We start from the raw sequence: 23709 nt of genomic DNA, 5'->3' as shown, positions 1-23709 counted from the left end.
ACAGTCCTCTCTGCAGCTGATATGGGTCTTATGTTGGTATCCTCAGCAGACGGCTCAATATCACATCTGTTCTCTCTTGAATGGGGCCCGGAAGAAATTTCAGTCAAATAATATGGGGTTAGGAACAGTTTTTGATCTACTCCTACTAGACCAAAAGAACACTGGAATAAATAAAATTTAAGTGCAGGTGAACACCAACTGGAGCTATCCACAAGCTTCAGACTGTGGTAAGAAAGCCAGACTTACTCATTTTCCACCTTTAAAGAGGGCGACCTCAAAAATCGAAATAAACTGGGCTAAGGGGAGTGGAGACAAGTCTGACAGTTTGAACTGTATTTCAGTCAGACTGTACAGAGGCCTCTTACTCAATTTTCTCCTCAAGCAAGTGGCTGTGAAGAACCTTCCTCAGAATGGTATGTGGTCTTTTGAAAATCCCACATCTCAACATCAGAGCAGCTGTTGGGGATTCTCCTCTACAACTGAGCTTGGTAAAGACTGGCTAACAGGGGCCCACACAATGTCAGGAGGAAAGGAATGACAGTGAGGGTAAGTCATCAAGACTGAAACTAGGAAATATTTTTCTAATTTGCTCTGGAAGTCCTTCTCCTGTGTTTTAACTTTGTGAGTCTGACAGGTTATTCAACTGCTCTGAGACTTATCCTCGTCTGTGAAATGACGATTAGCATAGCTCCTGTTTCACAGACTTGGGTAAGGATGGTGTGATATACACTTGGGAAGCAACCGGCTCTGTTCCTAGCATGTGGCAAAGGCTAAAAACATTAGCTATTATTATTCACAGGCATTTATTACTCATTGGTTATCAAGGTGCTCCCTCTTTGTTCAGAAGTACTGCCATTACCTTATGGGAGAGGGAGTCGAAAATCCCCCAGAAGAGCTTCTCCGTCAGGTGCAATTCCTCCTCCACAGCTAGCCCGTAGCTCCCCCATCCTGAAGGCAGACAGTAATACTTCCAGCACTGTTCATAGTGATTTGTCAGAAGCTGGGAGGTTTGAACAGGATTGCACCAGTGGGTGGGGTACGGAAGATCCACAGGCATCCGCAACATGCAGGGGAGAACACAACAGCAGGGGGCAGACATGAGAGTGAAACCAACAGTTGAAACAGTTGGGTTATCTACAGAGAGGCCCTCAGACACCACTGGGAATGGTCTGCTTTCCTGCCTAATGAGCTCTAGCCGGAGCTGAATCCACCTGATTAACTCTTGTGCCTCCTAATGTGCCCCCAGCAGTTGCTGGAAAATGGAGAGGAACTCTTTCTGCTTCAAATGAAGTAGTTGCTATCTAACACTGCAGCCACTCAAAGGTGGGAATAATTTCTTCTGAGACATTTGCTTATAAATCTAGAAGACTCTGAGTGATGCTGATATGGAGATGGTGAGGAGCACCCCGAGGGGTCTGAAGATTTTCTCTATACTGATTACTGCCCATGGCTTCCTTGCTTTTCTCTTGAGCCTTCTGATGGCCCAGCCGTGTTACAACAGTTCCACATGTGGCCAGGAGAGGGCAGAAGCACAGCGCCAAAGTTCCTATCCCAACAGGTGGAATCCACACCCTCTAAGAAAAATCCCGCTGGTCTAAGAAGTAAAAGCGAGTTTACTGAGTGCTACTGATGCTGCCTCCTCAGGGACCAGAATCCAGCTGGCAGTACAGGCCTGCTGAGGAAGCAATGCCAGGTTGGACTATGAAAACCATAGTTTTCAGCTAAAATGCTTACTGGGATTAAGATTAGAAGAATAGCCCTTGGAGGGCAGTGGAATCTCTGACAATATACAAGCTGCTTTCTGCCTGGCATGGAGACAGAGGACTGAACTGAAGGCTTCTAGGAATTCTGTTTATCCCAGTAAAATGCTTCTGGAAATCCTTGGCTTTGCCAAATTCTGAGAAAAAGGAAAAGTTCTGTTAAAGTCACCAGGCAGAATTTTCAGGTGTGGCTAGCCACTGCCGACACAATGAATATGCAAATACGGCAGGTACCTCATAGGTGAAAGTTAAAAAAAAATTTTTCTCTTGGGTGGGCAGTTGATTGTGGTGCCCTCCCACCCAGGCCCAGATGCTCCCTGTGCCAGTGATAAAATTATTGTAATTTATGAGAAAATCATGAATGAGACAACAAATAGCTCTATGGCTCTTTCTACTTTACATTCATAAAGGAAAGCAGGTAAGAGTTAAAAACAAACACAAAAGAGGGTTTGTTCAACAGGAAAAAAAAGGCACAAAACAGTATGGAATAGAAAAAGGACAATTTAGTTTCTGTACTTGAATGAATAATCACAAGGCCTTCAAAGCTTTTTGAGATTGGATACATTCTGAAAACGTAATTAAGGCAGGAAACTGCACAATCCAAGTCCCCCTCATTAACTTCTGCTAAATAACACGTAGCCAGTGGAAAGCAATTAAAGAAAATTGGAGCAGTTAATGATCTACTCTCTGCAACCTGGACATTCAGATAGGGGTGTGATAGGGTGGGTTGTATCTTTTTAGCCTTCAAAAAAGTAAAACTCATTGAATGTATATTTTTCTCCAATTGTGAAGCCCTCATGTTTTTCAAGGCAAGTTTCTGTGCCGTGGACTGTATTTCTGCAGCAATAAAGAGGTTTACCTTAAGAGGCATTTTGCAGTATTCGTTGAGCTGCGGCACATCAAAGACAAGACGTCGCAAGAGTTGCTGTAACATCGAAGGCCTCAAGTGACTGCAGTAAGAAATAAGAAAGAATAGAAAGGTAAGAAAATGATGAAAGAAGGAAGAAAGAAGAAACACCATATACCAGAGCTAAGCCTCAGAATAATTAGCTCCTAAAACAAGATCTTGGGTAAATCACGGTCAATGATAACACACTTTAAAAGTAAGTACAGGTGATCCTTTCACAACATGGCAGCTAGGGGTGCTAACCCCTCCAGCATATAACTTTTGACCCCCTCCAAAACCTTACTAATAACCTACTATTGACTGGAAGCCTTACCAGTAACACAAACAATTGATTAACACGTATTTTGTGTTATATGTATTATATACTGTACTCTTACAATAAAGGCAGCTAGAGAAAATGTTAACAAAATTATAAGAGAAATATATTTATAGTAGTGTATTAATTGAAAAAAATCCACATACAAGTGGACCTGTACAATTCAAACCCGTGTCGTTCAAAGGTCAACTGTATATTTAAAATATAAAAGGGGAATGTGTGGCTAACGAAGTGAGATACCTAAGGTAAAGTCTAATCACCAGGTGATAAGATGTCCTAGAGTCTATGCACCATCAAAATATAGTTACAGATTATGTACAAAGAATATAATAGAAAGAAGGTGCAGTTGATTTTTACAGCCATCTCTAAGGGCCAACTGTCTCCTTGAACTCTGCAAAGGATGATGGAGTTGACCAGTGCATAGGTGGAATCTGAGGCCACCTACTGGTGTGACTGCAAGGGAGTTTAAGACCCTCTGAGTTACTATCCAATCTCTGAAATCCTCATTATTGGAATCATTTCTTTAGGTTAAGGCTCTGTCCTCAAAAAAAACAAAACAAAACAAAACAAAACAACCCTCCTTAAACAGGCAAATACTATAATCAATTAGCAAACAATTTATCAAATTATCGAAGAGTTCATGGCGTTGGTAGTTGGTACAATTCTGAAATAGAGAAAGGAGAGATAAACAACACTGATTCACTTTTATTTTTAGATTACCAAGGCTTTTAAAAACTGAATGGAATCTCCAAATTCTCTGCACAGAAAAGTGCCCATATACATAATTTAGCATGTATGTTCAGTTCAAGACCTACTGACTTCCAACCACGGATGCACAAGGAGCCATGGAGGCCAAGTTAATGACTGATGTTAAATGTTGGAATGTCAGGAAAGAAATCCTACAAGGAGAATGGATGCGAATGGAGATGGACAAGAGAACTCATCTGGCTGACAACTTTTCCAAGAGCCAGCCTTGTGATAAAAAGTCCTGGAGTAAAAAGTGAAATATACAGCAAGTAAATGGCCTTGTCTCTAAATCTTGGAATTATAATATAAAATTCATTACTAATTATTGCTTTTTTTTCTAGGTAGCCCTAGTTGTCCCAGCCCCCCCCCCCCCCCCCCCCCCCAGTACATAGTCATCCCTTGTGTGATTAGGAAACCATTCATTCAACAAGAATAAGGACCATATCCAGCGGGCCACTACAGGGACACCTGCTGGGCCTATCTCCTGGACATCCCAGAGCAGTGGGTCTCAATCTTGGCTGTATTATGGAGGCACCTGGGGAGCTTCAAAAATTGTAAGCCTGGGTCCCATTACTAAAGGTTTGATTTTGGGGGTTGAGGTATGGCATGGACACTGGATATTTATTTTGTAGCTCCCTATATGATTCCAAGGCAGAAAACACTGGCTTAACACAGCAAATCAGCATCTGGACCATATTGCTGAGACCTGCTATTGGAAGGGGCCTTCTTCCTTTGACCCTATCAGACTTGACAGTTTTCTGAGGATCCAAGTCTCTTGGGTTGACTTTACCCTTTGTCCTTGGTTGCTCTGATACCTATCTGCAGTGGTGAAAACTACTGCCCTTAATTCCCCACTGGGACTGGAGATTCCTTCTTATCTTTGCTCCAGGTTCTTTGAGGCTTACAGGTAGGCTGCTTTGATTCACACTCTTACATCTGGTCTCTGTGTAAAGGTCCACTCACTTAGAGAAGGAAAAACTTGGTTTCTGGCTTTTAGGAACCAAAACATTAGTTCTTAATCTGAATACTTAAGGCCTGAAAGACAGTTTCATCTTCTGTTCCACCAACCCTCAGGGCAAGAGTCTGAGCTGTGCCCCCCATTTCTCCATAGTGAGAGATGAGACTCCATGCAGAGGTGATCAGCAAACTTGAGGTAAGTGGGAGTCCCCGCATAACCTAAGAGGAGATGTCTGGGGAGACGTTGGTGTATGGCTAAGGCCTGGAAGCTTCCTTAAGCTGGAGTCACCAGTTTTTCAATTACACAATTAAATGCAGCTGACACGGACGCACACATGGAGGTGAAAACCACAGGCCAGGGTACTTACTTGCAAATGGCAAGCAAACATTCTTCTATGGTGTCCCTCTGGGCTTTGGTGAGGGAACGTCCCTTGGAAAGCCTATATATTGTCTGGAGTGTAGAATCGATCAAAGAGGTGTAGTGTTCTGCTCCGGCAAAGAGAGGGGCGCATCTTGTGAGGAGCGGAAGCACAGCAGAACATAGATACCTATTTAGTGCGAGTGCGGCCTCTGTGGTGCTTAGGGAAACCTAGGAAAGGGAATTGGGACACTGGTTAATCTCCTTGGGAAAGACAGAGCACAGCTTACCCTGCGTATGGAGATCCTGTCTAGCCGGTTGGAAAGCTTACGCATTACAGTGTTTCACAGTAACAGAGTGAACAACTCCCTACCTTGTCAGCAGACCTACTTCTCTTTTGCATTTTAAATGGAAAAAAAAACAGGTTAAAAGAAAAAAATAAACAGAAGGAAAGCAAAGGCTGGCTGGTCCTAACTCATTCCAAATGACCCACGAGCATCTGTTCCCCTCAAAAAGGGATCCTAAAACCTATTAAAATCAGCCGATGACCAGTCTAACCCAACATTCTTCATGTTTGCAAAGTCCAACTGCCAAGCTACTATGTTATTATTCTGTCTTAGCTCTTTTTTCTCACCTTGTGCTGAGAAGGTGTCACCTCACTTGTCCTGAGGTGATTTTGAGATTAGTAAGTGGCTACTGGCCAAGCGAGCCATCAAACCACTGGTTTTGTGACAGGTTTACAGAGAGAAAGTGGAGCTGTGACCTTATCACTTAATTTATGAGCATTGTGAGCAATTCACTATCTGATAAATGGCACGAGGGTAGAATTCACTAAAGAGAACCTACCTTTGATGGGAAAAGGGTACAAGGAACATAAACTTAGGACTCACTCAAAAACTCTGCTTTAATTCTCACTCAGTGTTCTTTCTCATTCACTTAGGCTGGACACAAGGCAGGCCCAGTTACTGACATTTAATCAAAGCATTCTTAGCTACCATCTTTGAAAACTAGGCAACTTCAGAAGAAACCTTGAGATCCACAAAGATAAAATCTTATCGTTATTTCCTGTGATTATCAGAGCCATTGTATCTGTAACACATTTTCTGTAAGTTATGACATGATAAACTGTCTTGAACTGTACACATTTCTGGGTATTCCTATTAATTATCAAAAGTTTGTCTTTGATAAGATTTAGTAATCCTACTGAAAGAAATAGCAAATCTTTCACATTTATCATTTTGGTAAATAGAGTTGTCACAATGGGGAAGGACAGAGCTTTGATTCCAGTGGTTTAAAAGTTTTCAAAAGAGAATGCATAAAAATGCATGTGTTAAGGAACTGAACGTTTAGCTTATTTTGCTGCAGATTGTGCCTAGACAAGCATATGATTTGAACACCAAATGGAAGAACAGAATTTGCTGTTTATTTGACCTATAAAAAACCCAAATGCTTTGATCAGGAACCTTGGGAATGTCCCCAAAGTGAAAACAATTACCATTTTTTTAATCAAGTAATTTATAGAAAAAACTCCAAACAAAAGTAGCTGTGGAAGCAATGTTTTAATTATCCAAAATGATCATATGTCCCAAACACCTTCAGGAATATGTCATTTCTTAACACCATGCCAAAAATAAGAATGGATCTTCCATTCAGATTGGGACTTGTATTGCTTCCCATTTCTGGGTGATCCTATACATTTGTGAGTAACCCATTCAAACGAAATCCATCCCATTTAAGGTACTAGCTAGCTGACCACCCATCACAGAGCTCAGACTTCTATCTCTATTGGACACTAGGTGGAGCCTTTGAGAGACTTTATGATTAAGAAGACCTGCATCTTCTGGCTCTCCAAAAAAGTAACCCTACATTGGCAAGATGTTTTTAGACTTATGCTGATCAAATTGTTCTTTTCTTCTTGGACCCAGGACTTCTGGTGCACTGTTTCTGACTTGGACAATCATGCTTCTACGCTTTATAACTCCTGGGGCCTCCTGTCTTGATGTCTGTTGATGTTGGATTACTATACTTCACCCTTGTCTTTCAAACTTGGGTTTGACTTGGCCTCTGGTCTTGACCTTGCCGTGCCCAAAGCTCCAAAACTGCTTGGCTTGGAGATCATCTTTCCTGATGGTCAGTGCATGAAACTTAAGGAGAGTGGGAAGAGTATTTCCAGCCTATAATGCTGCCAGCCAGACCTTTTCATAAGCAACAAGCCCTGGTTCTCAACCAAGGGAGATTCTGTCCCCTAGGGGACATTTGATGCTATCAGAATTGGTTTTATGGGTGTGCTACTGGTATCTAGTGGGTAGAGGTCAAGGGATGGTGCTAAATATCCTATAATACACAGGATGTACCCCCACACCAGATAGTGCCAAGGTTGAGAAACTTGCAACAGAGGAATCTGGATTGAATATGTGAGGTCGAGTTTACCTACATTTAATTCTCTGGCCCAACAAATTAAGACCTTCCATTTCTTGGTACTTCTATTTTCTTACCTTTAAAGCCGACTGCTAACATGTAATCAGTGAGGAGATAGAAAATAATCACTTTGAAATCCAATGTTACTAACATACAATGATGGAAAAAGATAGTTTTCCTTATTTTAGCCACTTACTGTATCTAGAGAGGCAGAGGCTCTTAAGTCAGGTAAAAATCCAACCTCTAGCAAGTGGAGCAGAAAAGTTTGATCCTTAATGCCATAAACACGATCCAAGAACAGCACCATGGGTGCCTTGTGGTCAGGGCAGAAGTTGGCTGCCATATCTGGCTCGCTGACCGACCCATCTGAAAGACACACAGAGAACGTCATGGCCCCTTTTCTATCTCCACAGACTCAAAGGCCACACAGAGTGTGTCTGTCTACACGCCTTGTTCTCCTAACAAGCAACAGGAATACAGTATCGTGCGGCAGCCAGCGGATACTCGCTTGGAACAGCCGCTTGCTTACATTTCAGGAATTTTCTTGAGCCAGTTGTTAGACATACTCATTATCAACAACTAAAATTTACAATTAAGTAAATTATATTTAGAAAGGTGACAAATACTCAAAACGCATCACCTCCTAATGACTTTGCTATCAATTATATTCTTGAGGTTATTTATATCGGTTTTATTTGCATGTTGGAAATACAATACAGTGGTGTGCTATGTGCATTCTCTTTCCAACTCCGTGGCTCAGTGACACACACTGAGAGCTTGAAATGGACCATGGTGAGAGTACTTACACCACACAAAATGGGCAAATGCCAGGAATCGGGGCTTGGTTTTTTTGCTTTGTTGACTGAAGACAGAAGAAATGAAGGGAGAAAATGTAAGGGAGATTAAGAGGATGTCTTGTTTGTAGCCATTACATCATAAATAGCACATAACTGAGGAAATATTCTCTTAGTATTTGGAAACTATTATCTGATTTAGGTGAAATTGAGGACAGATCTTCCAATAATTCTAATCTTACTTTAATACAAAAGTTCAAAGGTGAAGTGAGGAATACCATGAAGAAAACAAAACTGCTTGACTTAGAGAATAAAGACAGGAGTTTGAAAGTTTGTTAACATCAAAAAATAGGAAAAAGAGCCCCTAAATGATCAAGCTAAATCAGAGCATATTTACATACTGTACTTCATAAATTACCTTGAGAGCCACAAAGGTTTAGTCCTATCCAGCCCAGAGCCTCATTCAGCGCAGGGATCAGTGCAGGGCTCTGGTCAAGCAAGGAGAGAAGGGGACCTTCCCAACAAGAAGCTATCTGCCTCTGCTGAACACCAGGGGGAACCAGATCTGAATGGCGAGGCTGAATTAATCTCTGAGACTCATGTTCTGAGGAACATTCATTTTATAGGATACTACTAAGTGTTTTGTGCTCAAAAAGTTTGGGTAATTCTGAGTTTGACATTTCTTTTATCATATGTTTTTTCAAAGGCTCTACAATTTTTGTTCTTCATGATAAGCACAACATTTTCGAGATTGATATTACCAAGACTGAGAAGTAAGAGACCCACAAAGATCAACAATTAGCTATCCATGAACAAAAACAGCACTGGGAGAAGCCAGGAGTCAACGTGAGAAACTTCAGTAACACAGTGGAACAAAAAACCTGAGAATCACTGCACAAGAAAGTAAGGATACATTTTGCCGGCATTATCCCAGGCTGGCACTGTTCAGGGCCAAGCAGGAGCTGCTCATCTAGAAAGAGTTCCCTTCACTGGGTAAAGAGAATGGGGTGAACAATCATCTCCTTTACCTTTTGGGGAGCTACATGAAGGATACCTTCTGTCTCACCCCAGCTAGAGCCCAGTGAAGGGAGAGGTCTCAGGAAAAGAAAGAAGGGCAAGGGCCACTTGTATCAACCAGGCAGTGGGAGTCACTGTGGTCACCGGTGACCTGCTCTGCAGAGGACCCCAGCAGCTCTTGCCAGTGAAGAAACCAACATCCAGCATTAGCCACCGTGAAACCCTGGCAGGTTTCCCAGGTTTTGTGTTTGCAGATGCCCAGCCACCTGGGTCTTTTCTCACTCCCATCTCTCTCAATGCCAGAACCCTGATCTGCATTGGCAGTCAGTCCTGGGCTCTGCAGCTGTACTGATTCAAGATGCCAGCCCAGACCCTTGCAGCTGATACCCACCATCGTGGGCACACTTGGGAAGACTTCCATCACTGGCCTCTGTTTCCATGCGTACACCCGTGGTAAGATCCTGCGGCCACGGGAGTACATGCAGACAACCGGGGCCCCGTGCAGACAACCAGCTGCTTGTGGGCCCAGCTCTGGCCTTGCCTCCGGTCAGTGGCCTGCACTGCTGGGCTCATCTCAGCTGGCACCTTCAACTGTGAACTTGCATCTCACTGGCCTGAGTCTTGTCACTGGCTACCACTGCTGTGCACCTGTGGTGAGACCCTGCAGCCACAGGCATGCATGCTGACAGCCAGGGTCCCCGCAGGTGCTAGTGCCTCCATACAGTTCACCCTGATACTTGCTGCTCACCCTGGCTCCTGCCACTCCACGTGTGTCTGCAATTGGCCTGTGCCACTACACAGGCACCTGCAGTTGGTCCCTGCAGCAGAGTGTACACATCACCGGCTCCAGCTACCACCACTGCCTACCTTCTTCCTAGTTGTTAGATATGGACTTCACTGCCGAGGATCCCAATAGCCCTTGCAGCTACTGAGGATCTCCAGCAGGACTTGCCAAGGACCGCATAATTATCAGTGTGGTGGACCGCAGTGGCCTGAGCTGCCAAGACGTCATGCCCCCCAAGCCCCAGATCTAAAGCCAAAGCACACATCTGTGCTTGGTGCCCTGTCCCACGAGATCTGGGGTCACAGCACACTCTAACACGCCCCCACCTGCAGGTGAGGGTCTTTCCTTACCAAAGTCAGTCCATGAAGTGTGAAGGGGCGACTGCTTCTCCCAGGGTGCAGGTATCTGTGCAAGGCTATAGGTATCACAATAAAGAAGGGAAACAGGACACCACAAAAGGAACACAGTAAACTTCTAGTAATCGACCCCAAAGACAATGGAGACACATGAATTACTTGGGAAAGAATTCAAAAGAATTATTCTCAAGGTGCTCAGAGGTCAAAAACATAAAGAAACAAACACAAATTTCGCAGCTCAAGAATACAGTGACTGAATGAAAGAATTCATTGTGCAGAGCACTTCAACACCACCCTGGCCCAAGCAGAAGAATCCATGAAATTAAAGGATCATTTGACATTTCCCATTAAGGGGAACAAAAAGAAAAAAGGATGAAAATGAAGAAAGCCTATAGGATTTATGGGACACCATTAAGAGGAACAATCTACGCATCATTCAAGTCCCACAAGGAGAAGAGAGGGCAAAGAAGGAGAAAGCTTATTTAAATACCATTGAGATCTTCCCAAACCCAGAGAGATCTGTGAACATCCAAGTTCATGAAGCTAATAATTTCACCTTTTAATTTCAATCTGAAATGATCTTTTCCAAGACCCATTATACTAAAACTGTCTAAATCAAAGGCAAAAAGAATTGTAAAAGCAGCAAAAGAAAAAATTTCACCGACACCAGCGAACCCCCATTAGGCTATCGGTATGTTTCTCAGCAGAAAAACTCTGCAACAAGCTAGGAGAGATGGGATGATACATGCGAAGCGCTAAATGAAAAAAACGCCAACCAAGAATACTTTACCTAGTGAAGTTGTCTTTCATAAGTGGAGGTGAGAGAAATACCTTCCCAAACAAACAAAAGCTGGGGAAATTCATCACCACTAGACCTGCCTTACAAGAAATGCTGACAGAGTGGCGCCTGGGTGGCTCAGTCGGTTGAGCATCTGACTTTGGCTCAGGTCATGATTTCACAGTTCATGGTCCTGAGCCCCACATCAGGCTCTGTGCCGCCAGCTTGCTCAGAGACTGGAGCCTGCTTCAGATTCTTTGTCTCCTTCTCTTTCTGCCCCACCCTTGCTTGCGATCTCTCAGAAATAAATAAGTGTTAAAAAACAATAAATAAAAAAAAAAGAAATGCAGAAAGGAGTTCTTTTTCCCCCCCCATTTATTTATTTATTTACTTATTTAAAGGGAGAGGGAGTACAATAAGGGGAGGGGCAGAGAGAGAGGGAGAAAGAGAGAGTCCCAAGGAGACTCCATACTGTCAGCACATAGCCTGATGTGGGACTTTATCCCACAAACCATGAGATCATGACCTGAACCAAAATTAAAAGTCAGACACTTAACTGACTGAGCAACCCAGGTACCCCTGAAAGGAGTTCTTCAAGCTTAAATAAAAGGATACTAAACAATAACATGAAAATATAAAACACACTGGTAATATGGATAAATATATAGTTAGATCCAGAATACTCCCATACATAAGGAAGGAAAAAAAAAAAAAGAACAGAAATAAATAAGGAATGGAAAAGACACTAAAATGATCAACAAAACTAATACCTGACTTTTGAAAAGATAAAGTTGATAAAGATTTAGCTAGAATTACCAAGAGGGCTGAAATAAAGAAAATTATAAACAAAAGAGATGTTATAATGGATACCACACAAATATAAAAAAATCACAAGAGACTATTATGCTTAATTATGCACCAACAAATTGGACAACCCAGAAAAAATGGATAAATTCCAGACACACAGACCAATGGAATACAGTTGAGAGGCAGAAATAAACCTATGCATATATGGTCAACTAATATTTGACAAAGAAGCCAAAAATATTCAATGGGGAAAGGACAGTCTCTTCAAAAAATGGTGGGGGAAACTACATATTCATACTCAAAAGAATGAAACTGGACCCATAGTTACACCACTCACAAAAATTACCTCAAAATGGACTAAGGAAATGGAAGACCTGAAACTGTAAAACTCCTAGAAGAAAACATAAAAGGTAAACTCCTTGACTTCAGTCTTGGAAATATTTTTTTTTGTATATGACACTAGCAGCACAGGCAACAAAACCAAGAATTAATAGGTGGGACTACCTAAAAGAAAAAACTCCTGCACAGCAAAGAAAACCAACAATGAAGCGAAATAGCAACCTACACAATAGGAGAAAATACTTGCAAACCATCCAACAGGGAGTTAAAATCCAAAAGACATAAGGAACTCAGAGAATTCACAAGAAAAAGACCCTAAACCCAATTAAAAATGGGCAAAGGACTTGAGGGGTGCCTGGGTGGTTCAGCCGGTTGAGCATCAGACTCTTGGTTTCGGCTTAGGTCATGATCTCAGTTTCATGAGTTTGAGCCCCATGTTGGACTCTGCTCTGGCAGCACAGAGCCTGCTTGGGTTTCTTTCTCCCTCTTTCTCTGCCCCTCTCCTCTTGCACTGTCTCTGTCTCTCTCTAAACAAACACACTTTAAAAAAATGGGCAAAGGGCTTGAAAAGACATTTTTCTAAAGACATGAAAATGACCAACAGGCGCTCAAGAAGGTGCTCAACATTACTCATCATCAGGGAAATGCAAATCAAAACCACAATGAGCTATCACCTCATACCTATTAGAATTGCTATTTTCAAAAAGACAGGGGATAGCAAATACTGGCAAGGATATGGAGTAAAGGAAACTCGGGTGCACTGTTGGTAGGAATGTAAACTGGTGCAGGTGCCATGGCAAACAGTATGAACATGCCTCAAAATAATTAAAAATCGAACTATCATATGACCCAGCAATCCCCCTTCTGGGTATACTCCCCAAGGAAACAAAATCATCATCTCAAAGAGATATCTGCATCTGTATGTTCATTGTGGCATTATTCATCAGAGCCAAGACATGGCAACAGTCTAAGTGTCTGTTGATGGATGAATGGATAAAGAAAATGCGCGCACACACACACACACACAGGAATATTAGTCAGCTATAAGAAAGAAGGAAATCTTGCCATTGGCAGTAACATGAATGGACCTTGAGGACATTATGTTAAGTGAAATAAGTCAGAGAAAGACAAGTATTGTATGGTCTCACTTATATGTATAATCTAAAAACACTCAAATTATAGAAACATGGAGTAGAATGATAATTACCAGGTCATAGGGGAGGGAGGGTAAATGAGCAGATGCTGGTCCAAGAGCACAAACTTTCAGTTATAAGATGAGTAAGTCAGGGATCTAATGGTATATATAGCATGGTGACTAAGTTAACAATACTGTATTATATCCTTGAAAGTTGCTGTGAGAGTAGAGCTTTAATACTCTCAATAGAACAACAAAAAAGGTAATTATGTAAGGTCAAGGATGTGTTAACTAAACTTATTGTGGTGAACACCTGCAAAATACACACACACACAAAATCACACTGTATACTTTAAACTTACATAATATTATATATTGTAGCTCAATTATGCTGGAAAAAATGTGATATATCCCAAGGCATTTCCCAAACTTATATTACTCCAAACTTCTTAACACATACAGCAATTAATGTTTTCTACAAAAATGTTCTGTGTAACACCAGTTTGGGAAACACTGTAATAGTCAGAGTCATGTTATCTTTTCAATTCCTCCAACTGCCAGGAGGAAACTGCCTGGATGGCAAGTGCAGTGACATGGAGAAATTGAATCCTTTTGGGAAAGTATAGGTTTTGCAAAGCTAACATTGATCGATGCCAAAGGTCATCTGGCAAGTAGCACTGGGTGAAAACCTCTTTATGTCCATGGACATGAGGTTCACGGGGCTGTGGTGGAAGGGAGCCTAAGTCAGGCCCTAGCCGTCTGCTGCCCACCTGGCTGCACAATCCGGGGACACTGAGGCAAAGGAGAAAGAAGGCTGAGGTGAGAGCTTTCATTGGTTCCATTCCATCAGCTTCCTTCCAGAGGGTTAGAGCACTCAGAGGACTGTGAGGTCTAGACTGGCCCTCCCCATGGGGAAAAGGGTACAGGAGTCTCCGACAGCAGACCAGAGGAGACAGCAGCTAGCTGGAGCCAGGAGGAGAGAATTCCTCATTGCCAGAAAAAGAGCAACCTTTCCCAGTGCTGCCTGTCCCATGAGTAGGAGCCTGGAAAGACAGGCTACCTACCAGTACACAGTCCAGCCCCTGAGCGAGTGGCCCCCTGGGAGACTGGCAGAACTCAGCCTTCAGCTGCTTCTCTTACCTTTGTTCAGGGAAGGCAGCTTCAAGGGGATGCTGATGATCCCAACCAGGTCCTCAGTGGGGACCAGGGAGCGCAGGATTGACCTGATCCGGATGGCTTCCCCTTTTCCTGTCTGGATAAGCTGCAATGCAGGGTTGGAGAATGACATAAAGGAAGTTCCCACACCCCTCACCACCCCACCTCCAAACCTCTGGCAGTGAAATAGTTCTCCTTAAGGGGTCGGTACACTCCTGTATTTCTCTAATTGCCATAGATACTTATGGCCATGGGGAAAGAAGGGAGCTTTCTCTTTTGATTTTCTCGAGGAGGTGCTACTGAGGGAATAACTCTGAACAAGGAGGTCACTCGATTCCTTTGCTGTGATTACAGTGGTTATGCAGTTATGGGATCAAGTCTCTGCAGTAAATGTGCAGGCTGCTGGGGATTTTCAGTGTGACTGCAATACACGGAATTCTCAGTGGCCATGACAGAAGTGTTGACATTGTGGCCACAATTCCAGACTTTAGAATTCAGCTAAAATATAGAAGTTACTTATGAATTTCACCTTCCTAAAAGTTTGATTAATGCTGGGGCTGGGGGTGGGCAAGAGGTATTGATAGAGAATGTCCTAGAGAATGTGAGTGTCTAAGCAGAGGTATCCCGAGATGGATAACCTGATCCATACGATCATGAATGAGCCAACCAGTGTGTACAGGTGCATATCCAGAACATGAGGACAGTGGGTAAGCTTCTGAGAACAGGCTCTCAGCTGCAAACTGAACTGTTACGAGCTCAGGATGGAATCTGCATGGGTGATGATGGCTCCTCCCCTCCAACCACCACTTATAGAGTAGGAGCCTGAGGGAAGGGTGCTGAGAAGGGTTATGTGTCAACTGTCAAGCCAGAGGGGCAGTAAGGAAGGAAGGAACTCCTTCCCGGATGGAGCAGCTCTGATGGCTTACCTGTCCCACAATGCCGTCTTCGTGAGAATAAGCCAAATGTGTAACTTGCTTTCTCAAGTGATGGCCAGTGATGAGGGAACTGACACCTGCCTCATCCTGCCCCAAGACTGTAGAACATGCTAGTTTTTCCCTTCCTCCCTTTAAAGCTTCAGTTGTTGAAAGGCACAAAAATGGAAAGATGGGCTTATGTGGATGAGGCTGATTTATCACAGTAGGAACCGGAATCCTCAGTTAAGAATTCTGATCAGGCTCCCTTAGCAAGATTTAGATTTTCTTCTATGCACAGTACTTTTAACCTGGATTCTTCCACATTGGGATAGTTTCCCTACCCACTTGTAGATGGATTTGCAAATGGGCTAGACTGTGTTTTAGGCAGGCCCATGACATACTGGAAGAAAGAGAAGACTGGATACTTTAGTGCAGTGTCCTAACCTATAGGTTGTGACCAATTAGTGGGCTGTGAAATCACATTAGGGGGTTGTGACCTGCATTAAAAAGCATGAAGTAGATTAGTATAGAAAAGAAAATGTTAGCGTGCAGTGTCTGTAGGAATGGTAAATTTAGTTTCTGGAATATATATATATATATATATATATATATACACACATATATATGTATATATGCATATATATATGTATATATGCATATATACATATATATGGTGGGTTGCAAGGTAAATTAAATTTCTTACTATGGCTAAAACAATTTTTTTTTTTTGGTCAAAAAGTTTGAAAGCCACTATTTTAATGAGTTCTGTCTTTTGTAAGAATTAAAAAAAAAATACAACATATCTATTGTTAACCTGTCAATGACCAAATACACAGTCTCATCAACACTAGATACCACTGTTTATATTAACCCAATTTGCATTGCAAACCACGTTTGAGAGATACCCTGGCTTAACCCAAATGCGGTGAGCAGTGCAGGAAGAGGCAGGCAGGCACCGGAGGCTTGAATGAGCAAATCAAACAGTTCTTTTAAGAAATGACCAAGTACATTTTTTAATGAAAAACTTTTTAAACTTTTCTATTTTAATAGAAAATGGAATTATTTCCTCCTTTCCTAATCATGTGAGGCCTTATGTGAAATAAGGTCACTCTCGCTCATCCCTGAGCAGAGGTGAAAAGGGAAGAGGAGGAACATAACTTTTTAGGACAGAACTGGAAGCATGAGAAGTCATCCCATAACAATAGAAGCATCTATTTTTTTTTTTTTCCTTTTGCCTGCAAAGTTTACCTCTGGGAAATAATCACACATGAGCCAGGGAAAGAGACTGCCTTCCTGGTGCCTAACACCATGGGGCATTGGGAAAAGAGGATTTTCCATGTGGAGTGCACCAGTGGCCACAGTCAAGAATCAAGTTGGTCACATTCTGGACAAATTGATGGAATGGAAACATAATTTTGGGGGGGGCTTCTAAGACGGAATATGTGGAGGATGTGCCCAACTAGCGCCACAGAGAAATCACACAACACAGGGACTTGCTCAGGAATCATTCCTTAGAAGGCTGCGGCATCAGCTATGAGAGGTGGAAACTACTCTAGTAGCTAAAAGGAACTGAGAGAAATGCCAGAGACTGAAGAAGAAATTACGTTCAGGAAATCTCCAGTGCTCTTTTGCTCAAGCCCCTCAAAGTTGCCCAGTGGGAACTCACATGCATTTCAGGAGCACAGCGGCCCAGGAGATCTATAAGGGCTGAATAGAAAGACATAATTGCATTGCCCATGTGCACGATCTCTTCTTCATATTCACCGTCCTCCGTGCTGCGGAAAGAGAACCAACATGGGGAAGGTGTGAGGAAGCCTGGCAGGTGTGGCCATGTTATTGGACATGAACTGCAGGACAATGAAACCCTCTGCTCATCCTAAGGATCACATATCCTTTCCCTTGGACACCCTCCCTCCCAACAACGTGGTTTTACTCAGTAAGCTCAAAGGACCCAAATGTTTGTCCACAGAATTCCTAGGTCCTCTGAACTTCAAGGCCTAAGTACTGACATGAGCTGATCCTGCAGACCCGTGGAGTGGAGCAGGATTTCCCAAAGTTCCCACCAACTCTTCATTCCATTTTCCACCCTGAACGTGCGTGGAAAGCATATTGGAGTAAGTCCATGCCCTGGCTCTGTTGGTAACAAGCTGTATGACCCTGGCCTCTGTTTCTTCTCATGCTACACGAGGAAGGTGGAGCAGCTGATGTTTTGGGTTTTTTCTAATTCTACCAGATCACCTACCAGAACAAATAATAAGCAAATGAACCCCAACTGCCTAGACAGGTACCCCTATGGGGTTATACCCACTCTCTAGATTCTGGGGTCTAATATAGAGGCTATAATAAAGGAAAGGGAACTGGTCAATACACAAGGACAAGACAGTCCACCAACCCACCAACTACATCCTGAACCCTTAAATACTGGGATTATTGATGCTGTGATTTTTCACATTCTACAGCTCTCTTTTTCTCTCTCTTTTTTAAAAATTTATGTATTTATTTTGAGAGAGTGAAGTGGGGGGAGGGACAGAGAGAGAGGAAGAGAGAATCCCAAACAGGTTTCCTGCTGTCAGCACAGAGCCTGATGCGGGGCTCGAATTCATGAACTATGAGATTATGACCTGAGTCGACACCAAGAGTCGGACACTTAACTGACTGAGTCATGCCGGGGCCCCGTGCAGCTCTCTTTTTTTACCTGAGGAATCAAATCAAAACACTTTTGGGAGGGAAAGCGGAGAGTACTACCTCTCTGCAAAAGTGAGGTAAGGGATGAGGCACTGAGGTTTAAGCACTAAAGGGAATGGGCTGGAGGGAGACAGTGGCCGTAACCTTGGCCGGTCCAGCCCTTCGTCTCTGCAGCTTCCTCCTGTAGTGATGCCATAAGGGAGGCACAGTGGGGGCTGAAAGAGCTTTTAGATGGCTCGATCTGCCAGTTGGTGTAAGAGAGAGAATGGAAGAGGAGACATGCAAGGGGTGGGGGGAAGGTGACCCTGATCACTAGCCTTACTTGGGAGAGTCAAGATGGCAGTGTGCTTGACAAAGTGATTTAAAAGGTTTTAACTACAACTGTAAAGAACCTGTGCTTTCCCCACTAGGGAGAAGCTATGGACACTTCCTTAATAATCCATTTACTGACAATATTTGGGAGCTCACCAATTGTATCAGGCCCAGAAGGCAATTCCATTCACTTACACTTCTCTCTTATATCCCTGAGAGGGGAGGTCGAGAGCTGGGTTCTCAGAGATCTTAATGGCACCCTGCATGGCTGCCAATAGACCGTTTCCTCCTTCACCTCGCAAGGCTGGGCCGAAGCACTCTGGGCGTCTGATGAGCAGCTTGACCACGACGCTAGCATTTTCTTCCACACTTTCACCTAAGGAAAAGGGGCATTATTTCCTTTTCATTGGAAGGGACACCCCCAATTATTTCTAACTGATGAGGTGAGAAGAACAGTATTGGATTGAGTGTGTCACTTATTCTTAAAATTAGGAGGTAATACTGATGGAGAGAAAGAGGAGCTTTGATAAATTCGGTCAAAATCTGTTTTCTGAAGCATTAAGATTAACCATCATAGAACAGAATCTGAGTTTTAAGTTTGGGATTTTTGTACTGTGATTCTTTCGCTACTATTTTGATCCTCAGAAAGCAAGTCTTCCACAGATTACTGATTCAGTCACAACTGACTTAGAGGACAAAGAACCTGACATGTTTACTACCTCCATGAGAAGCTGCTAAAACGTATCTCCTTCCTTCCTCCAGAAGAGGTAAAATGTTAACTTAAGCTGACATACTTCAATTAACATCCAGGGAAATAACATGGTAGCCCATGAACTGTATTCTCACGGACTATTAACACGTACTTCAGAACAACCAAGTCTGTGTGGATGGACAACAGACCTTTCTGAAATTATTTATCCAGCTTTATCCAACTTGATAAAACGGCCTTGGTTGTTCCTAAGTACCTCTGTGGGAAGCTGCAGGTTGAAGAACTGTATTCTGCTGGCATTTCTCTTTGGAAGAACATGGACCACTGAGACAGGGTTAATTTCCTGAGGCAGTGATTAAGCAGGGGAAGTGGAAAACTTAAGGGAGGGGTCCAGCCAGCGCCCCTCAGAGAGAATACTTGGTACCAAAAGCGGTTTTTGCAGCTTGTTCCAACAGCTTCATGAAACACACTTCCGGTCTCAGATGAAATCTTAATTTGTGTTGAGAAATTCTCTTTGGGCTAAGGCTCCGAGCAAAGACTTTTTTGATGTTGTGTATTGGATGAAGGCTGACGAAAAATTTTTCCATGAGATCATCAGATATTCTCGGAGGACTGAGTTCTAGAACAGAGGTTGTCTCTTGATACACTGCTGTGTTAATTATTTATTCTCGCATCAAAGTACTTCAAATCCTAGCAGGCTAAGTCAATAACTATTTGCTACCACAAAGTTTCTGTAGATCAGGAGTTTGGGAATGATTGAGCTAAGTGGTCCTGGCATGGGATCTCCCATGAGGATGCTACCAAAATGTCAGCCAGCACTGCAGTCCCGCGAAGGCTTGACTGGGCATGGAGTACTGGCTTCTGTGCGCGCGCGCGCGCGCGCACACACACACACACACACACACACACACACACACACACACAGAGCTGTTGGCAGGAGGCCTCAGCTCCTCACCATGTGACCTCTCTGTGGGGCTGCTTGAGTGTTCTCACCACATGCCAGCTGGCTTCCCACAGAGGAAATGATTGGAGAGAGTAAGGCAGAAGCCGCAATGCCTTTTACAACCTTATCACATACTGTCACTTCTGCCATATCCTATTCATTGGAAGTGACTCACTGAGTCCAGCTCTCACTCAAAGGGAGAAACATCCATCTTTCGGAGGGAGATGCACTGAAGAATTTAGAGACATATTTTAAAACTATCACAGGAGTTCTGTTTAATGAAAACTTTTAAGAATCAACTTAGAGGCGTGTTGTAAGCAGAGCAGAGCATTAGAATGGGAACTCAGAAGCCCTGGCTTTCATTCCAGCTTTTTAGCAAATCAGTGTGCAAGTATGCATGGTGCACAATCTCCTTGGGTCTCACGTCCCTGTTGAGATACTCATGCAACTTCTAGTTTTTTGGAGTCAATCTATTAGTGTAACCTCATACAGAAATTTCTCCCTCATGTCCAGAGAATCAAAGGGGCTGAGCTTGCTGTCCCAGGGCTTCAGATTAGCTTGTACTCAGCTCTCACGTGAACTCACACCTGAACACACTTGATTTGACTCATGGCTCCAGAGAGCATACAGTACAACCCAGCTGTGGTCCTGGCCTAGAGCTCAGCCTGCTGACATCCTCTTCTCATCCAACTGTCTAAAGTACAAGTAAAATTCAAGATTATAAATATACACCATGTAAGTTTTAGAACTGTGTAACTGGATTCAGAAAAGTTTCCATTACACTGAATTTAAATAGTCCGCTGGCATGCATTTACTGTTTTATAGCTCAATCCTTCACAAGACTAAAATTCTTATAAAGAGGCTTTCCTCTAGCCAGATTATGGAAAGGGACTAAATGTCCATCAACTGACGAATGGATAAAGATGTGGTTTATATTTACAATGGAATACTACTTGGCAGTGAGAAAGAATGAAATCTGACCATTTGCAGCAATGTGGATGGAACTGGAGGGTATTATGCTAAGTGAAATAAGCCAGGCAGAGAAACACAGATATCATATGTTTTCACTCATATGTGGATCTTGAGAAACCTAACTGAAGACCATGGGAGAGGGGAAGGGGAAAAAACAAAAGTTACAGAGAGGGAGGGAGGGAAACCATAAGAGACTCTTAAGGACTGAGAACAAACTAAGGGTAGACGTGGGGGGGGGGGGGGGAGTGGGTGATGAGCACTGGGTGTTGTATGGAAACCAATTTAACAAATTATATTTTAAAAAAGAGGCTTTCCTCCAAGTTCCATCTAATATATAAAAAAGAATTTGATCTTATTAAAACAGAATCCATGTGAAGAAAATTCTTAGGAGATGGCAAAAGGGCACAATAATCACAGTAATGGTATGGTGGAAAGAATCATTGAAGGAGAGAAACCAAGGAGATGTTCAACAACGTTGAGCAACCTGTGGAAGATACAACAATGATGCCAAGTCCTAAGGCCATGTTTTCCTATGAGTCAACTATGAGTCAAACCTAGCATTTATATTTGATACAGTTTAATACAGGATATAGGAGGGACACTTAAAGAAAAGCACCAGGAAAATCAACATATTTGAGAGCAAATAATCTTAGTTATAGATACAACTCACAGCTCACTACTTTCAAATGTTGTTGGCCTCTATAATTTACCAGGTGTCACTTATATCCACACTCCCAGTTGTCACATTTTTCATTGTAAGAATAACGAAGCTAAAACTGTAAAATTTTAAGTGTCAAAAATGGCCAAAAACCTCCCATCCTGTTATTCAAACTTATTTAAATATCATACTCTGATTCTTTCAGTTCTCAGGGTGGAAACACTTGTGGATCAGCCATGATCTTTACCAGCATGCTGAAATCAACCTAGCTCTTCTTGCCACAGCGATCAGCATCATGGACTTAGATGGAACATGGACCACCATGTGCAAGAAAATGTGAAAAACTAAGACCATGGGTTCTATATTGAGCTTGCTATTGAAATTCATTCACCAAATTAACCTTATTTTATCTGAATCTCAGGGCTTCAAATCTAAGCTAATTGAGTGAGCTGCTACAACTGACCCAGGAAGCCATCTCTTGATTACTAAATCTTAGACGTCTGTGGGGGATGCAGAGAGCAACCTGCAAGAGGAAGGAACTGTAAGCAACCATTGTTGCTAATTGGAGAGAGGACCAAGGAAGAGAATTTCCAATGGCTTCAGAAGGTAGAGGAGATGGCATAATTAGGAGAGAGAACATTCTATTCCTAATTACCTGTAGCTCAGCAAACCAGACTGTCAAACAAATCCACTGTGGGGAAGCTGAATACTGACCTTGAGGGCATTTTTTTCAGGGAGCAAGAGATCTGAGGTAAACTAGTTTTGCCCAGGGGCTTAAACAACGTTTTTACTTGAGGTCCAAAATGAATAATGAGCTTAATAACTGTGTGAATGTTCTCAGTGCCTTTCTTCAAAGGCTCTCAATGCTATCTTTACATTGCTACCTTCTTTTCAACATTCCTGAGAAGTCAGATGGAAATGGCTGTGATTCTCCCCCTATCTGACCCTGAAGCAGTCATTCTCACCACAGGGATGATTAGTATTATTGCAATGATTTTACCTACAGTCCATAGATTTTCTTACTCTCAATATTCTAACTACAGTCCTTGTTTCAAATTCCTTTGCCTGGAATGCCTTCTTCCTTCTCATTACCCTAACATAAACCCTTGACCTAGGTAGCTCCCATTCATCCTTGGAAGCCCTAGAGGACCTGGTCTTCTCAAACACCCTGCTCTCTTCCTGTAATCATTGAACACAAGTATAATTAATAAATTGTTTGTATTAGTTTGTGTCTGTTTTTGTCACCAGATTGTCTATGTAATAAGAACAGAGCCTTATGTCTGCATTATCTAACCCTGTATGCTCAAGCATCTTGTTAACATCTGACACATAATAGGCATTCAAAAATATTTTTGAATAAATGAACAGACTCCATTGAGACTCAAGGCAGAGACTTGAAATGACTGGATGGAAAGTTTGACAGTCACTATCCATTACTATATTACTAGATCAACTGTCAGCCTTTGTTTACAAGCACCTGGGTTGTTCATTTCTTCAGATTTCAATTAGTCTTAAGAAAAAGAACATATCCTTCATCAAGTCATACTGTAGGAAGAACGAACACTGGAGGCCTAGCATGAATGCATCTAGAGTGTCTTAACTTATAGTATCACAAGGTAGGGGCGATGAGCAAGACCCAATACCTTTTAATTGTAAGTGCCAACTTTAATACGGTTGTCGGCAATTTGCATGAACCAAGTCATTGCAAGTGTTTAAGATATACGATCTCCTCCTTAGGGCTTTCTAATCTGTGGAGGGAGGACCTAGGGATAGGTCAATAAACTACTATGGCAGCCAGAGAGCAAATGAGGAACTGTTTGCCCATTTGGTCATTAATTCAACCATTCAGTAAGCCCACATTACTTGCTAGTCACTGATCCAGGACCAG

General features: G+C 42.6%; 1 protein-coding gene across 1 annotated transcript in view; it reads right to left on the bottom strand.

Annotated features, from left to right (window-relative positions):
• The window catches only part of RYR3 (ryanodine receptor 3), a 524284-nt gene that overhangs the window by 109636 nt on the left and 390939 nt on the right, over window positions 1-23709 (bottom strand). The window contains exons 44-50 of the mRNA XM_053889214.1: window positions 18735-18915; window positions 17209-17317; window positions 14614-14734; window positions 7660-7829; window positions 5056-5276; window positions 2620-2710; window positions 860-1000 (exon numbers count right to left, since the gene is read on the bottom strand). Of these exons, the coding sequence (XP_053745189.1) occupies window positions 860-1000; window positions 2620-2710; window positions 5056-5276; window positions 7660-7829; window positions 14614-14734; window positions 17209-17317; window positions 18735-18915 (1034 nt within the window). The remainder of the gene's footprint in view (window positions 1-859; window positions 1001-2619; window positions 2711-5055; window positions 5277-7659; window positions 7830-14613; window positions 14735-17208; window positions 17318-18734; window positions 18916-23709) is intronic.

The sequence above is a fragment of the Panthera pardus genome, unplaced genomic scaffold, assembly GCF_024362965.1.
Source record: "Panthera pardus isolate Hobbes unplaced genomic scaffold, ASM2436296v1 HiC_scaffold_24, whole genome shotgun sequence".
Lineage (NCBI taxonomy): Eukaryota > Metazoa > Chordata > Mammalia > Carnivora > Felidae > Panthera > Panthera pardus.
Note: the sequence above shows the minus strand (reverse complement) of the source record. Positions and strands in the feature narration are given on the sequence as shown.